Below are 18,792 nucleotides of genomic sequence, written 5' to 3' on the forward strand. Positions count from 1 at the left end.
TGTCTTCTTCACTCAGCGCATAGTTAAACTGTGGAACTCCCTCCCACAGGAGGCTGTTATGGACACCAACTTGGGTGGCTTTAAAAGGGGACTGGACAAATTCATGGAGAAGAGGACTATTGAAGACTAGTAGCCAGGATGCCTACGCTGTAGGCCAGAGGCAGCACTGCTTCTGAATGCCAGTTGCTGGAAGCCACACGAAGGGAAAGGTCTCTTGTGCTTGGGTTCTGCTTGTGTGCTTCCCATAGTCATTTGGTTGGCCACTAGAGAACAGGATGCTGGACTGGCACATTGGCCCAATGGAGCTTCAAGGTTCCTCTCAGGTTCTTATGATTTAAGCTCATGTTCTTCATCACTACACAATTCTTTAAGTCTCCACTGTTTTCTCTGCAAAAGTCACCCAGAGAGCCTTTTCCACACTAAAAGCAACTTTAAGCTGATCTGATGCTATTTGTGTACATGTCATTAATGCACAAGAGAGCTGGGTGGTTTAAAAAACAACAGCCCTCTACACTAGCTACTGCAGATTTACTGCTGCAGCCATGCAAAAAACAACACTTAAATCTTCATACCTGAGCTCAGCCTGAACTTCCTATCACTCAGAAAAGAGTAAACATTTCCCTGATCAAATGCTTCCAGTCTTCTGTAGTGGAAGTGAGGTCAAATTCTAATGAATATGCCTCTCTCTCTCTCTCTCTCTCTCTCTCTCTCTCCCTGGCTTCTGTGATCTCTTTGGTAATCTCTGCCTATTTAGTTAAGCTGATTGTGTTTTTACTTTTAATAGAAGCACCTCTCTCTCTGGGGGGGGGGGGACAGTGAGCATGGAGAAGTAGAAAACTACCTTATCCTGAGACAGACTTGCTCAGTATTGTCTCAACCAGCCTTTGCTAACCTGGCAACCTCCAGATGTTGCTGACGAAATCTCTCATCATTCCCAGCCAGCATATTGTGCTTCAGATGAGTGAGTGTATTCTCCAACCCTGCTAGGGAATAAATCTGGGACTTCTTATTTTTTACACATGCAAAGCATTTGCTCACTTGCTGGGCTGTGGCCCTTTTCCTGGATCAGTTCCATGTAGACATTTCATGTGACCCATATTGGCACATTGGAGGCTCCCTAAACATCCTTTATATTGTACTGTACGTTCATGCTGATTTGTGCTTATGATGGCATCAGGCCCTCCCACTTTTAGGCCCTCCCACTTCCAAGACCGACTTGTGCCTGCAAAAGCTACATGGCAGACACAACTGCTTCGTTTCCAGTTACTGCATCACCTGCAGCTTCTGGCTGAAATACCATAACCTTTTGTACTACAAATGTTTGGGGGTTGTTGTTGTGATGGGGTAACACTGGGAAGACAATAAATACTGAAGTGGAATAACGTGTGGGCAGTCTAGGATAAATTCACCGCTAAAGCACTATTATTGTCTCAAGTTGTCATGGACTGGTTGGACTCAGAGGAATGGTGGGAGGAACTAGCTGGGGAACCACCAAGGGAAGAAGACTCAGATTCTTTGCCCAGGGACTGGTGGTGGGAAAACAATGAGTGGTCCGAGAAAGACTGGAGGAGGTGCCAGAAGCAGAAGAGGTAATGTTGTAAATAAAAATATGCCCTTTCCCCTTATGGGGTATCCAAGAGCCCATATAGAGTCCTTACATAGGTTCCCTATTGGTAGGAGAAAATAACGGAGGCCAACTAGAGAATATTGAGAAGCAAAGCAGCTAGTAAGCTTGATCTTTATTGATCTGTTGCAACAGGGTGCTCCCCTCACTCGCAGGAAAGGAGGAGGACCCACAAAAATGCTGTGCAAGGGCTTATAAAGACTTTTGAAATTCCCATCCTCTAGATCAAGACCACCCCCAGAAACATTATGCATACATCACAGAAGGGGTGTAACCTAAGACCACCCCTCAGATACATCCCAGAAAGGGCGGTCTAAAACAGTGTTGTTTTTCTCCTGTCGCAGTTTATCTCCTGTCTGGCAGGCTACTTGATTGGATTTCCTGGGGAGCCTGGCCATTCTTTTGTAGTGGTAAAATACCGTATTTTTTGCTCTATAAGACTCGCTTTTTCCCCTCCTAAAAAGTAAGGGGAAATGTGTGTGCGTCTTATGGAGCGAATGCAGGCTGCGCAGCTATCCCAGAAGCCAGAACAGCAAGAGGGATCGCTGCTTTCACTGCGCAGCGATCCCTCTTGCTGTTCTGGCTTCTGGGATTCAGAATATTTTTTTTCTTGTTTTCCTCCTCCAAAAACTAGGTGCGTCTTGTGGTCTGGTGCGTCTTATAGAGCGAAAAATACGGTACTTATTTCCTGGGCCAGGTCACAGGCTCACACCCTATTCATATCTTAAATGTGTCCTTAAGACAGGATTTGTGAGGAAAGAGACAATGGGGAGACTTCCAGTTTGACCTTGCAGAGAAAACATTTGCTCAGTTTAGGAATCAAAATGGTTCCAGGTTGGTCTTCCTGTGCTGACCTATGTATGTGCGGTTATGAACATTACCATATATCTAAGACCATAAAACTCCTATCACAGTAACAGGCTTTAGTGAGAAGGGAGAGTGTGCAGCAGAGAGCAGTGCAGAATCAGAGGCAGAAGCTGAAGCAGGAGAGGAGAGAGGCCAAGAGGTAGAGATGAGTCTGGCCGGTGAAGAGGCACAAGTGTCTCCCCCTCCAGTTGCGACAAGCTCTCCTCCACCCTGGTCTCCCAGAACCAGGAGAGGCATGAAGAGGGCAGAGGAGAAGCGGGCTTCTCACAGGTGCAGCCTCAAATTGCTTAAGAAAATCCGTGGAGAAGAGGGGACTTAGGCAGCTGTGGGGAGGCAGGGACCTTCAGTCTCGGCAACTGATTTCCATGGAGTAAGACCGCTGGGAATGAGCTGCGATGCTCATTAGGCCTGGTGCTCAGTCAACTGTGTGGAAATTGTGTTTTTGCTAATAAAGAGTTTTCAACTTTGAACTGTTTGGTTATTGACCAACACGCTCTTGTGACATTAGTAAACATTGCAAAATGTATGTCCATCTTACTACCTCCACAAAAGTCTGGAGTACCTCCTGTTTGGTCCACCCAGCCCAGTGCTTTCTACAGTGGCTCACAGCAGCTCTCCAGGGTTTCAGTCAGGGGTATTTCCCCTACCTGGAGATGCTGGAGACTGAACCAAGGACCTTCTGCATGAAAAGCAGGCTAGTGTGGCCCTTCCCCTGGAAGATGCCTTAAAGCGGATCAGTTTCCCCATCTAGCTCTCCATTGCTTCCTGTTGCTTGCTACCTCTTTCCTTTCATGCCAAGAATTGAACCCTGGGCCTTCTGCAGGCAAAGCATGTGCTTTACCACTGAACTGTGGTCCCTCTACTACTGTTAGCTGTTAGCTGTTATTGCAGCATGAGTTGGTTGCCAAAGAAAATGAGCAAACTAGGGATTGCTGTTGAAGTAGTAGAACATGCGTCAAAAGTATCCCGATGTCACGCTCTTCATATTCACATCTAGTAATGGGAGCTTGCACCCAGTGTGGGTTTGATCACTGAGATGGGATGAGGGCAGGGCAGCAAAATATTGAAGGCTGGGCTGGAATACAAATGCAAAAAAAAATCGGTGGGGGCGTTGTTTTTATACGATCACTGTGATTTCTGCCTTGTTTTTAACTCGCATGGTTAAATACTGCAGTGGGAAGCCAATCATCATTTGTGCTTTGCGTGAATCAGTCCTAAGAGGCTGGGTGGGAGAAATATTTTAAACTGAAACTTGGCCTGTGTGCTTTCTCAGCTTGGAAACATATGGCCAGATGCTAAGTTGCTTAGTCAGTAGAAAACAGAGAGAGAGAGAGAGAGAGAGAGAGAGAGAGAGAGAGAGAGGGAGGGAGGGAGGGAGGGAGGGGGAGAGAAGGGGGGAGAGGCTTGCCTCTATAAAAATAGAAAGGACTTAAAAACCGAATTTGAGGACTTTGAGGTTTTGCCCCAAAGGTTTTCTTATCCGCAGGGGCACGGGGAGTGGTGCTATTGGGTTATTCTTCTTTTTATTCTATATTTTGTGTTTTTATAATGTGATTTGCCCTGTAAATTTTACCTTGAGACCTGTGGGTACAGGGTGGTATACAAATTTAATAATAATAATGATAATAAATGTAAAGGAATTATGGGTGGGCTTTGTTTTGTTCTGTTTTGCCATCTGAAGAGTGTGGGATAAAAGCTTCCTTATACTGCTCTTGTGGGCAGATAAAGGCCTGCGGTAGAACAGTGTTTTGCAGATGCTGATGAACATGAATAGGATGTCCTTCTGCAGGAGACAGAAAGGTTTTGGAAGAGCTGGGCCGCCGCCCATCCACTTTGCCTTGAAGCATGGTTTCCATTTTGCACTCCTTGCCTTGTTGGCCACCATCAAGGCTGGCTACCAGGGCATGTACACATGGAAAATTCCTCCAACTGGATGTGCCAAAAGTGATGGATTGAGAAATGAACTGTTGAGCTTCAATTAAATCTATTAACTCATTGGATGAAGAACAGGGAAAGAGGAGGGGATGGTGTTAAAATGCATGTTTGGATCATTTTTAAATTAAATTAAAAATTAAAAAATAATACTAATGTTCCTGCCTTAGGAATAGCTAATTAGACAAAATTAATAAATAGTTAAGAAACAATTGGAGTATTTATTGTGAGCTAGCTTGAGTTCTTTAAATTATTTAGTTGTAAGAAGAGAGGATTGATTATGGATAATTTATCGTAAGAATTGTAAATTGATATATATGATTAAGATGTTTGGTATGCGTAGTGTTGGGTATCACTCTCAGTGTTAACTCCAAAGTGGGTCACAGGGTGGATATTCTACTTAGAAGGGGTTGTTACAAAAAGGGAAAAAGGAGAGGTGGAAAAATGGCTCACTGACCTGCACTCCTTATCAGAAGGACAGGATTCAAATGCAGCATTTAAACACAAGTGGGAGCTGCAACAAAATGCTGAAGCGTAGAGCATTTCTTGAGTGTTCCAGTCTCTCTGTTGCAATTTCCTTCTGCCCTCTCTGGTTTTCCATCCCTCCACTCTTCACTGTCACTGGCCGCTGAGCATGCTCAATTCTCATTAGTTTCACTTTAAGATTATTACAGAGTTCCTCTCATAATCTCCATGTTAGAGGAAGCTGCATGTACTGTCGTGCATGCTGTCAATCCATCATAATCTTTCTGCAGATACACAGATTAAGGAATATTTTATCTATTTATTTATTGTATATTCCACCCTATACTTGGAGGTCTCAGGGTGTCCCACAGAACAAAACCAGAACACAAAACCACAAAATATATAATCAAAATAAAAACAACAACCCAATAAGCGCCCCCCCCCCATTTTAAAAGAGCATAGGATGTCACATAGTACCTATTAGCTAATGTCCAAGGATCAGTTGTGGTGGCACTAGGGTGGCCAAGTGTCCAGCTTAGTGAGAAGAGTCCCCTCTCAAGAGCTGTTGTCACAGGACAATCCTCTCTTTTAAGGCATCCTATGCTTAGATGTTGGGAATCTTTGGCCCTCAAAAGTGTTGCTGAACTATGACTCTCAGCAGCCCCATCTAGCATGGCCAATGGCCAGGTGTGGTTAGAGTTGTGGTTCTGCAACCTCTGGAGGGGCGGAGGAGGAGGAATTGGGTGCATTCAGGTAGAGGGCCAACACATGCCCCTCTCTCCTAAAAACCTTGGAACTGGCACAGGTTCATGGCCGGTGTTTGGAACTGTGACTCATCAGAAGCGTAAGTCTTCCACATTGCACAGGGGCAGTGTCGAGTCAGAAATCCCTGCGGGCAGCGACAGCCCCTCTGTAGCTTTCCAAAGGGAATTATGTTTCTATTTAAGTGCTGCTCTGCCATGCAGTGATGCTGTCTCTGCAATATGGGTGAATGATGCAGCACTGTTTTTGTCATCACTGCCCTTCCAAAGCTGCTGCAGCTCATCTGCAAACTTTGGGCTAAGTTCTGCTTTGGGGATTTGCATGGCACATGCAAGAGGCACAGAGATGTCTGGGAATCCAGTGCTGGGCTGCTGTGAAAGGCAGGCTGCTTCCCAGATGCAAATGCTGTGGAACCTCTTTCCAATGAAAGCTTCCTGTGTAAATAAATCATACTTCAAAGACATTGCAGACGCCACTGAGCCTCATTTTCCCCAAAGATACCGAGAACCTGGTTGAGTGCCAAGACCCCTTGGAATCTCATGCACCACTCAGCAGAGATTGGAGTGGCCAGTAGCAATATTTTGGGAGTAGGGTGTTAGGTGGCAATACAAATATGTCATCATTCTCCTTTTACAAATCTGGTTTTGTAATGATACATGAGGCCAACACTGCTATGAAGATGGCTTATATTGAGGCAGACCATATGCCCACCCTAACTCAGTGTTGTCTGTTCTGATTGGCAGCCTCAGCCCAATGACTTTTCAAGCCAAGCCCTGCTACCTGGGATGGCCCAATATATTATGCTGCCTCACACAAAGGACAAAATAGCACCCCACAGCTCCACATACAGCATAGCTGTCAACGTTTCCCTTTGTTAAAGGGAAATTCCTTTATTCCCAATAGGATTCCTCGCAAGAAAAGTGAAAAGTTGACAGCTATGACATACAGTTCTGCAGCCCTAATTACAGAATGTAGAAATGATAATAACATATTCACAAAGGGGGAACAAAGGATTTCCCCTTCTAGTTCTGGACAGAGTTGGGTTGTCCAGAGAAGGAGAAAAACTCAGCTAGGTATTTGATCCATTGCACTGCATGTAATGAGGGAGACCAAATATCTATCAAAGCACAAGTGTCAATCACACAGTGGGAAGAGACTCTTTATCTGTCAATCAATAATTTATTGTACAGTCACAGACCCTTTAAAACAAGAGCCAACAGAAAGAAAAATGTGATCATTGGAACATTCACTTACAGAAAATGAAATATGAAACAAGGATAAAAAGAGAAGATACAACCGGCAATTAAAATGAGAGTATTATCTTATGAACATCTTTGAGTTGAGAAAAGAAACTTGGCCACTAACTGTCATTAATTGTCTTTATTAGCCAATAAATATTTCAAATACCATCCCAGAGTCCTTCCAGGATGTTTTCTCACAAGGAAGAGGGGCCAGGGCTAAATAGTCTACTACTTTCCTCACTATGAAGATTACATTAATAAATTAATAAATACCCAAAGTATCAGCTACTTCGTCTCTACAGGGACACAAGCAATCTTCATTTGGGACACCTTGATAACCCCCTTACAATATTGCAGGAGGGAGACAGTTGACTCTGGCCTTAGAAAAGACATGGCAATACTTGGGCATAGTCAAATTATCCAGATAACTAGCATATCTGGAGAATTAAAAAGTTATGCCAAAATACACCAGAGAGTAAGGTCTGTGGGTATTTGATGCAGAATAAATATGTTTAAGTCTTTCTAATAATATACAGTGACTATGCAATGCCCCCACAAAAGGTATAAATAAAATATTGACTGGTGCAAGTATTCTACTATTTGAGAAGCTTTTTACTCAATGATTCTTGCAAGATCCCATCTCTTATTACACCCATTCATAAGAAGGGGTTCTAAGATCAATCACATGAAATATAATATGTTTGTTGGATATGGTATCTAAAATTTATACCCGCTACTTCCTTGTTACTAAAATTGGAGACCTGGGCAGACAACTAGAATATTACAGTGGAAGAGCAAGCTGTATTTTGTAAATTCAGGAATAGATCAGTGTTTTGATAAACAGAGAGAGAGAGATTTTGGCTTAAATTGCTCAATAAAAATGTTGACAAGACTATTCATTTTAATTCAAAACTTTATTCACAGACTGGACTTAGAGTGGGTTCAGGGAGCACCTTACAGCGTGTAAGATAGGGGTGTCTGTTGCAAAGGTGCAATGGCCCTCTCTCTCCCTGGTGCCGCTGTGCCAGCCCTCAGTTTCCCTTTCCCTCAGGTGAATTCCAATGGAGAATGAATCACAAGTGACAGTGGGTTTTCCTTTTGGGAAAACAGGTTGCAAACAAACTTTATTTTAACAGATGTAAACAAGGAGTTTAGGTTCTTCTTCTTCCACAGAAATGTAAGAAACGGTGCTGTTGTTTTTTATTAAAACATATACTGTTTCAGGTTATAGGCTGTATGCTGTTCAGGCTTAAGTTTACCTTCTTTTACACATCTTCCATAGATCAGACTTCTCCACACACACTTCAGGAACTTAGGATTTTAACTGGACTATTTCCCTTAAAGGTAAAGGTAAAGGGACCCCTGACCATTAGGTCCAGTCGTGACCGACTCTGGGGTTGTGGCGCTCATCTCCCTTTATTGGCCGAGGGAGCCGGCGTACAGCTTCCGGGTCATGTGGCCAGCATGACTAAGCCGCTTTTGGCGAACCAGAGCAGCACACGGAAACGCTGTTTACCTTCCCGCCGGAGAGGTATCTATTTATCTACTTGCACTTTGATGTGCTTTCGACCTGCTAGGTTGGCAGGAGCAGGGACCGAGCAACGGGAGCTCACCCTATTGTAGGAATTTGAACCGCCAACCTTCTGATCGGCAAGTCCTAGGCCCTGTGGTTTAACCCACAGCGCCACCCGCGTCCCTTTTACTGTTTTTTTTACTGTTTCCCTTACAGACCCCCAAATCCTCTCTGGCCTCGGAATCACTACAGTGGTACCTTGGGTTAAGAACTTAATTCGTTCTGGAGGTCCTTTCTTAAACTGAAACTGTTCTTAACCTGAGGTACTACTTTAGCTAATGGGGCCTCCCGCTGCCGCCGCCGCCGTGCGATTCCTGTTCTCATCCTGAAGCAAAGTTCTTAACCTGAGGTACTATTTCTGGGTTAGCGGAGTCTGTAACCTGAAGCGTATGTAATCCGAGGTAGCACCTTACAGCTGTACCACTGTACTGCCCTTTCCTGTCAGAGTATCCCCTCCGGGACCCTTTTTCCTATAGGCAAGTGTGGGACTGTATTTTCTGTGATTCAGAACCTGAGAGCATCTCCTCAGCTTTGCCCCCTGTCAGAAGGAGTCTCCTGACAGAATCCCCCTCTCACACACTCCTCCCTCCACTCCACAACTGCCACCCCTGGACTCTGGCCAGTCAGCCATTGTTGTTAGTTAATTGTTTGCTGGCGGGGGGGGGAAAAAACACTTGATGACTCAACCTGCTCAGAAAACAAACTTTTCTGTCACATCTCTCAGCCCCTTTGTGGGGACCTTTTGTTCGCAATATGTCATCTCCAAGCTATGCAATTATCACCATTATTCTGCGAAATTGTATAGTCTCCCAGATCACATTTTTAAAAATTATTGGTTGGTGTGCTGAGGAAGGCATTTACAGCTCTGAGATTTCAAACTATTCCTAAAGCATCTTTGGATAGGAGAGATGCCATAATACCTGTAAAACCTCATTTGTGAATCTGCCTCCAGGGATCATTCATTATTCAAGGTCTTGCTTCTGGCATAATTCTCCCTGGGAAAGGTTTCTTAAAGGAATTGCCCCGAGACTTTCCTTTTTGAGCAATAGACAGAAAATCTGTTATCTGTGGATAGATTGGGATTAAGACACTGCATATAAAGATTTTGGGTTGTATTTGACGAAAAAATACTTGGAGCAGACCTACTGATTTCAGTGGCCTCAATCATGTCCATCAATTTCAGTGAGTCTACTCTGAGTAGGACTAACATAGGCTACAATCCTCCCTGTCTGTTTTAGGAGCTTATCGGGTCAGACAACATTTTATTGTACATTTTGGGTGCAGGGGTTCCCCCTTGGACTGGGGACTACCTATGCTGAAATGTAGGAACTTACTGTTTGTATTTTTGTGATGACCAGTGCTTTCTAACAAATAAATTTGACAGAGTGATTCCATACACAAAAGTCAGTTGGTCTGGCAGTTGATTCTTCCTTTAAGTCTAGCAATGAAATTTCATCCTCCACTGCACCTGAGGTCAATAGGGTAACTATGGGGCTGCCCTCCAACAGAAGGTTATGGCCAGGAGACTTTGGAGGAGAAGCTGGGGCTGCCACTCAGCATCTGCCACCTGAGGCAATTGCCTCCCTCTGCCTAATAGTAGGGCTAGTCCCACCTGCTACCTAGGGCTCTTTGACTCAGGGATGTTGCTGGACTCCACCCAGCCCCAGCCAGCATCACTAATAGCCAGGGATGATGGGACCTCAAGTCCAACAGTATCTGGAAATTCCTCATTCCTGCTTAACTACTGCTGCTGCTGGGTACCTTCTGCAGACAAATGGTGAGCCTGCACTCCTGAGATAAGCAGTTCTGTCATATCCCGTTCCGGGTATTCTATCTGAAACAAAAATGGATGCTTATTGTTTTGGATTGGCACATTATATGGTCCATTTCCAGCATTCTTTCTCTCTGGCCTGCTACAAATCTTGCTTACCGTATTTTTCGCACCATAGGACGCACTCAAAAATGAAGGGGAAATGTGTGTGCGTCCTATGGTGCGAATGCAGGCTTTCGCTGAAGCCTGGAGAGTGAGAGGGGTCGGTGCGCACCGACCCCTCATGCTCTCCAGGCTTCGCACACCTCTCCGCAAGCAGCGGGAGCCCAGCGCTGGGCCCCCGCTGCTTGCGGAGAGTTGCCTGCATGCTGAAACCTGCGCACGCTGAGCTCAGCGCGTCCAGGCTTCGCACACCTCTCCGCAAGCAGCGGGAGCGCTCCCACGGCTTGCGGAGACTTGCCTGCATGCTGAAGGCTGCGCGCGCTGAGCTCAGCGCGTCCAGGCTTCGCGGACCTCTCAGCAAGCAGTGGGAGCGCTCCCACGGCTTGCGGAGAGCTGCCTGTTTGGGGGCTGGGGTCCCCCGCCCCAGCCCCGCGCCTGGGGGAAAAATAATTTCCCCCCCTTTATTTCCCCCCAAAAAAACTGGGTGCGCCCTATGGTCTGGTGCGCCCTATGGTGCGAAAAATACGGTAGTTGTTTTGTTTTAAAAAACCTGACATTATCAGGATCTCCGCACAAGCTTCTCTATCCCACGTCCTGCGTCTTGACATCTTTCACAGTTTTATGTCATCATTGAGCCCACTCACAACTTCTGTCTGGAGAGCTTAAATTCTGGATTGCTGCACCTTCTGTATCTTCCATTGTCAGACGTCCGAACTGGCGCGTGTGAGCAGTTTTTGTCTGGTTTTATTTCAAGCACCATTTGCACAATTGTGGTTCAAAATAACGAGTGTATTCACAGTCTATCAATGCAGCATTGCCAGGGCAGTACAATGTGTGCTTTAGGCCCATACACAGAAGAGTACCATTGTCTCCCAAGTTGTGTCAAGAGTTGTCATATTACATGCCAAAAAAAAGCTGTGGTCCCTTTATCTTAGATAATGAACAAATAGGAGCTCTATGATAAATATAAGTTTGTGGGTGTGTAGTGGGGGAGGGAGTGTCATAGGGGATGTCTAGATTGTCAGTATTTTGTAGGAGGGATTCAAGCATTTACCAGAATTTTTTGTTTTTGTGATTAAAGTGTATTAAATAGAGGTCAGCAAACTTTTTCAGCAGGGGGCCAGTCCACTGTCCCTCAGACCTTGTGGGGGGCCAGGCTATATATTTTTTTGGGGGGGGGAGGGAATGAACGAATTCCTATGCCCCACAAATAACTCAGAGGTGCATTTTAAATAAAAGCTCATATTCTAGTTATGTAAAAACACCAGGCAGGCCCCACAAATAACCCAGAGATGCATTTTAAATAAAAGGACACATTCTACACATGTAAAAACACACTGATTCCCGGACCGTCTGTGGGCCGGATTTAGAAGGCGATTGGGCTGGATCTGGCCCCCGGGCCTTAGTTTGCCTACCCATGATATTAAAGCACTCTGTCATCTTGGCACAACAAATTGACTGATATAAAAACAAAACCCTTTACATTTGGGGTTAGGAAAGTGATGGAAAACTGCATTGAAAAGTGTGGGATGACCTAATTTTTAACCTGAAGACATGTAAACACCCTGCAAACAATTCAGAATGAAAGCTCAACAAACCTCCACATAAGCTTTCTGCAAGCAAATAAGAACCTAAGAAGAGCCTGCTGGATGAAGCCAATGGCCCATCAAGCCCAGCATCCTGTTACCACAGCGGCAAACCAGATATGTGTGGGAACATGGGAAGCAGCACCCAAGCACAAGAGCTGTCCCCTCTCCTCTGGTCTCCAGCAACTGGTATTCAGAAGCATTGCTGCCTCTGACTATGGAAGCAGAGTGTAGCATCATGGCTAGCGGCCGTTGATAGCCTTCTCCACAAATTTGTCCAGTCCCCTTTTAAAGCCATCCAAGTTGGTGGCCATCACGGCCTCCTGTGGGAGGGAGTTCCACAATTTAAGTATGTGCTGCATTAATAAATACCGTATTTTTCGCTCTATAAGACGCACCAGACCACAAGACGCACCTAGTTTTTGGAGGAGGAAAACAAGAAAAAAACTATTCTGAATCTCAGAAGCCAGAACAGCAAGAGGGATCGCTGCGCAGTGAAAGCAGCAATCCCTCTTGCTGTTCTGGCTTCTGTGATAGCTGCGCAGCCTGCATTCGCTCCATAAGACGCACACACATTTCCCCTTACTTTTTAGGAGGGGAAAAGTGAGTCTTATAGAGCAAAAAAATACGGTAATTTCTCTTGTCTGTCTTGAATCTTCTAGCATGCAGCTTGACAGCATGTATTTACAGAATACTCAATTAAGAACCAGAAAATAAAGTCACATCCACACTATACATTCAAAGTATATTTAAAGCACTTGGCTCCCACAAAAGTATCTTGGGAACGTGGTCTGTGATGGGTGAACTGCAGTTCCCAGGGTTATTGTGGGGGGGGGACTATGACTATAAGTGTGCTTTAAATGCATGACCCTGACCTCCAAGTAAGCATTGTGCAAGCCAATCAAGACGTATGCTCAGTAAATAGATGATCTGGAGGAGTCCATGAAATCTAAAAGCTAGAGGGGGTCTTTTGAGGTCATTCAGTCCAGCTCCCTTCTTGTATTATATATTTGAAACAGTATTATAGGATACAATTTTTCCAGAGTTGTTTAACAATCATGGGTAATTCTGGGACTTATATCTGTGGGAGGGGAATAAGGATGTCCTAACAAATCTCAGCACCCTCAACAAATTACAGCTTCCAGATTTTGGGGGGTGGGGCAGGCACAGTAGCCATGACTGTTTATAGTGGGATCATAGTGCTTTAAAGGTATGACATGAATGTGGCCCATGACTGTCAAAAGTGGTGTAATGCTGCTTTAAATGGATAGTGCGGCTGGGCCCCAGTCAGACCCCAGGTCCATCTAGCTCAGTATTGTCTTACACTGACCAGTAGCAGTTTCAGCTGACTGGCTTCAACCCCACCATGTGCCCATGGCTGGTGCTTATGCTCTGCCTGCTTCCCCTTCACTGTCTCTGGCGGTCGTTTGGAGGCGGCATGCTGTGGGACCCCCAATTTTGGTTGCACCATCCAGACCAAATGCAGACACTCCAGGGCTCTAGGTTTGCCTTCCCCACTCCAGATGGCAGGTGGAGTGCTTGAATCTCCAAGTGAGCAAGAGTGCCCTTAAATGATGATGATGATCATCATCATCATGATGTCTACTATGCATAGAGCTTGCAAGCTTCAGCCTTGCAGGAGCCTTGCAGGAGCAGGCTGCAAATTATTGAATGAACTCTCCATGGGGTCTGCCACCTCCTCCCCTCCTTCCCCTTCCCGGTTAACCTCCATCTCTGCAAATTAAGACACTCTGGTGGGGTAGTGGGGTCTGCCCACCTCCCCTCCCTATCATAGTAACCTTTAGCTAAGGTTCCTGTCTTAACTTCCAAGCAGGGACATGTTTGCCCATTAATTGGGCTTTGTGTTTTTTATTTGAATGACATGCTCTCAGTGACTGTGGCTGATGCTTTATTCGTCATGCTTATGGGTGTCACTGGGGCCCACAACTCAGTCCCAGGATCTGGGAGGTTCCTGACCTGGCAACCTGACCTGGCTGATCACTGTGATAAACAGGATGTAGAACTCTTGTCCAAATGATATTTCATTATGTTTGTGGCAAGAGGTGTCCATTTTTATTCAGTCTGTATGGGATGCAACAAGCTAGACAAAACTTTTTAGCGCTCTCTGGGGGTACTAATGCACTAATATTGATTCTTTTAACTTGTAAGCTAACTGGGATCTTCACAGAATGCCAGCATTTACTATTCATTCATACAAATAATGTTTTATGGCTGGCACATAAAAATGCTGCATTTATTCCCATAGCGTTTGGAACGTTCTTGCTGCATGAAGCATTACTTTGAAATGGGCCTTTAAAATGCATGATTATTGAAATAGCTGGCACCCGGTGATTCCATTTTTGGAAGCCTGAAATTACCGTTATTGGCTTAAGTGCAGCTTACCTGCCTCCTCAAAAGATTGATTATGTCCCCACCTGGTATCCAAATTGGGGAGAAAGTTGAGAGGTAGACGCATTACACACACACACACACACACACACACACACCCCTCTGCTACAGCACCAAGTAGGACAGGAGTGGAGCATCTGTGGCCCTACAGAAGTTACTGGACTCCCAATTTTCACCAGCCCCAGTCAGCATGGTCAGGGAGAAAGATGTGATTTGTCATCCAGCAACAGCAGCAGGGCCACAGGTTCCCCACTCCAGCATCAATAGCAAAAACACCTGTGCGCCTTGTGCTGTTTAATCCCTTGCCCCATTTTTGTGCAAGTAGAGTGGGAAACATGTGCTCAGAAAATCTACCCCTTTTAACACATGATAGACTATCTGCACAATTTCATAGATTTCATAGATTTCATTGTTGTAGAGTTGGAAGGGAACTCTAGCTTCAGGAATCTCAGCATGCAGTTGCTCATCCAATTTGAAACCACACTGGACCCTGCTTAGCTTTACAAATGTGCTAGTTGTTTTATTCTTGCACCACTAGGAGGTGTGAAATAGTGTAAAAATGGCTTGTTGCACTCACTGCCGTTTAATACATTTTCTGTCTTGTTGTGGCCTCTTTCTGGCCAGCTCCTTCTCTATGGGACATCTTTAGTGCAGGCTCAGGCCAAAGGGAATTGTAGTCCAAATCATCTAGAGGGCACCAGAATGGAGAAGGCTGTGTTAAGTTGTCCACACATGGAAGCATCCTTTGTGATCAGAACTCTGCAAAGAGAGGAAATCCAGAGCTGAAGCCAAAGATGGCTGATGCAACTCTAGTGGGACTTGCGAGTGTCAGAGAGAGGGCAGCACAACTCGCTTTGTGGTGTGTGCACTGCAGAGTTTTACGGAAGAGAGAGTCATTTTAGAATTACACGGGGAGGGGGATAGTTGTGGGTTGTGGCTGCTAAATCAGCAATCCTAAGGAAAATTTGATGAACTTCCTTCCCTTAAAATTCCCGGGGCACATTTTGCCACATTTGCCGCATTGTTTTTGCCACCATGTTCCCTGCTGCTCTCGATTTGAAAGTGCAAGCTCTTTCTGAGCAGTGAGGAGGAATCCGAATGAGAAGCAAATGCTTGGCTGCAACTGATTTTGTTGCAGAGGGATTGTTTGCCCTCTGTGGGTTTCAGCAGTGTGCTAGAACTCAGCTGACAGGATCTCATTGATTCATGGAACCAACTTAAGCGGCAGTTTGGTTGCTCTCACCCTGGGCGCCTTCAGACCTGCGGCCATGGCTTTTCCACAATTAGCTAAAAGCAGCATTAAACCAGAGATTCCCTGTGAACACTTAACTATTGAATTGCTATGTTATCTGGCCATGTCTTCCCTGCACAGACCCTCCTAGGTTATGTTCAGTAAGTCCTGTTTAGCAAAGATACTCTGTTCATTAAAAGCTTATTCCTTGCAGCTTCATCCTAATTTATTTCTGATGGGTGTGGCTGATGAATGTGGGTGGAGTATTTGTTATTAATAATCTCAGAATTACCCCAGGGCAAGCTTTAGGCTGAAATCTCCTGCATTTTCTTCTCAAAGTAAGTCCCATTGAGTTTAGTGGGAGTTGTTGCCAGATAAGTGTGTGTTTGGGGGATGTGGATGGCGCTGTGGGTTAAACCACAGAGCCTAGGACTTGCCGATCAGAAGGTTGGTGGTTTGAATCCCTGCGATGGGGTGAGCTCCTGTTGCTCGGTCCCTGCTCCTGCCCACCTAGCAGTTCAAAAGCACCTCATAGTGCAAGTAGATAAATAGGTACCGCTCCGGCGGGAAGGTAAATGGTGTTTCTGTGCGCTGCTCTGGTTTGCCAGAAGTGGCTTAGTCATGCTGGCCACATGACCCGGAAGCTGTACGCCGGCTCCCTCGGCCAATAAAGCGAGATGAGCGCCGCAACCCCAGAGTCGGTCATGACTGGACCTAAGGGTCAGGGGCCCCTTTACTTTTAAGTGTGTGTTTGCAGTGGCAATTTCTGATTTCTTCCTATTTTAAAAAAAAATAGTGCAAAAGCTGTTAAGTATTCAATAGATAGAAATAAAAATCCTATTTTTTTTATTTATTGCATTTTATCATGCTCCTCCTCCATCTCATTTAATCTCTACAACAACCCTGCAAGGCAAGTTAGGGTAAGAGAAGGCAGTGACTGGGCCAAGGTTACACCCAGTGTGCTTCAAGGCCAAGTGGGGTTTGAACCCTGGTCTCCCATGCCAATGCTCTAGCCACTGTACCACACTGGCTCTACTGTATCACACCGAAACCAGTAATTAAGGGATTTGTGTGTCTTTGCTGTTGTGTCTCTGGACTGAAGTATTACTGTATTTTAAACTGTCATCTGCCATTACAGGGCAACATCTTGTACCTGATCCCATGTTAGCCCTGCTGTCAATGGAAAATTATATAAATCAAAATCTCAAGCATAAAGAGTTGGTTTTCCTTCTTATGACAGCCGTGAGGCAAATAGTTGTTTCCACTTGGGGGGCAGGGCTCCCCCTCCCACCACAGAGTTTTGGACCCAATCCGTGTGGAACTTAGGGAGCACTTCTGGAGGGCTTGGCTCACCACCGGAGGTGGATAAGAGGAATAACGAAGAAAGATGGGTTTGACTCGGTAGGGTCTCAGTTTATATCCTTTATTAACAATAGGAGAGCCTCTTCCACCTCAGTCGCAGGAGCCACTATGGAGACATTATCTTAACGCTTCAGATTGAAGTATACCCTGTGGATGTGAGCTTAACCTGACCTGAAACGTAAAAGATTTTCCAAGTTTGTTTTGATGCCATGTGGGTGACTACATATAAAACGTAACAGCTGGACATGCATTTCTCTATGCAAATCTGAGTCGAACCCCCTAAAGTTGTCCTCCCTTCATTAAGGCTTATGCAGTAATGTTGTGGGAAGGGGAAGCACATTCCACTTGTTTGGTTATGCAGAACCCAGAAACTGCAGCAGTGGCATAACATAGGTTGCCAGTGCCCGGGACCACGTGGAGGGTGTGTGTGATGGAGGGAAACGGATGGAGTACGCGTGCACATTCAGTTGCCTAATGGCGTCCGCATCACCCAGGAGATCCTAGCCACAGAGATAATAAAAGAAGAGTCACTCCGTTGTCTGGAGAGGTCACTTCCTGGTTAGCATGGAGAAGTTGTTTTTAATGGAGCCCAGTGACGGAAGTGTGCAGCTGTATTGAGGCAGCACCAGGAGTTGAAATTTTGTACTGCTAACAATTTTGTGTTCAGGGCAACCATCCTTGTAGCTCCACGCCCCCCCCCCCCCGTTACACCACTGGACTGCAGTGATCCAATGATGCAGTCTGTTTTTGGGAAACTGCCCTTCATCAGAACTCTTCTCCTTTTGCTTTTCAGAGACTTCTTGCCTCGTGGATCTGGCATAGTCACCAGGCGTCCCTTGGTCCTGCAACTGGTCAACTCCCCCACAGGTACACCAGCCCCTCTCTCTCCTTTTTTGTTTCAGTATTCTATTTTTGTTTCAAAAAATTTATATGCTGCTTGTAGAAAACCTCAGCGTGGTGTAAATGCAAAGTTGTCTCCCAAAGTTCCCGCTCAGTGGGATCCCACAGTTAATTCTCCCCTGGTCTCCTCGCTGGCCCAAATAGGACTAGTTTAGCCAGCTAGCCCTGGTGATCATCTGATGTTTATTCGATGGATTTCCCCCATAAATAGATTTTTGAATTCTGAATTTATTGTTATTCATGTTTTATACTGTATTTTATGCTGTTTTTTGTTGCATCAGTTAAGTGTTTTAAATTTGTTGTTAGCTGCCCTGAGCCCGGTTTTCTGAACTGGGAAGGGCAGAATATAAATAAAAAAATATTATTACTATTATTATAAAGTTCCACATAATTCTTTCTGTTCTTCATACCGATAGGGAAAACTCAACACTTCTTTTCTGCTGTTGTTCCCATGCACAGTGTTCATATATGCAAGATGTAATTTCAGGGGGGGGGAAACGAATGCATCACAAAAAAAGATAATAAAGGAAGATTAAGATTTGCATTGAATTGCATATCCCTATTTATAAGATGCATCTTTCGTAATAATGATGATAATTGAAATAGAAATGCATCTCACCCTTGTACTGCACTTAGGCAGGAATAATAAGATGCACAAATATAAGATGGAGGACATCTGGCTTGCCAGAAGTACATATGAAAAGGATCTAGGAGGTCTTAGTAGACCACAAGCTTAACATGAGTCAACAATGTGATGCAGCAGCAGCAAAAAAAAAAAGCTAATGCTATTCTTGGCTGCATCAAGTGTCCTTATCATGGAAAGTAATAGCACCATTCTATTCTGCCTTGGTCTGCTGGAGTCCAGTGTCCAGTTTGGGCTCCACGATTTAAGGAGGAGCTTGACAAG

At 45.0% G+C, this 18,792-nt stretch overlaps 1 protein-coding gene across 17 annotated transcripts in view; it reads left to right on the forward strand.

Annotated features, from left to right (window-relative positions):
- DNM1 (dynamin 1) overlaps positions 1 to 18,792 on the forward strand; it is a 132,558-nt gene that overhangs the window by 25,302 nt on the left and 88,464 nt on the right. For all 17 annotated transcript variants that reach the window (XR_008328450.1, XR_008328449.1, XR_008328451.1 and 14 more), the window contains exon 2: positions 17,779 to 17,852. Coding sequence is in view for 14 of the 17 variants with exons in the window: in XM_053373541.1 (XP_053229516.1) it covers positions 17,779 to 17,852 (74 nt within the window). In the remaining 3 variants the exon portion in view is untranslated. The remainder of the gene's footprint in view (positions 1 to 17,778; positions 17,853 to 18,792) is intronic.

The sequence above is a fragment of the Podarcis raffonei genome, chromosome Z (genome assembly GCF_027172205.1).
Source record: "Podarcis raffonei isolate rPodRaf1 chromosome Z, rPodRaf1.pri, whole genome shotgun sequence".
In the NCBI taxonomy this organism is placed as follows: Eukaryota; Metazoa; Chordata; class Lepidosauria; order Squamata; family Lacertidae; genus Podarcis; species Podarcis raffonei.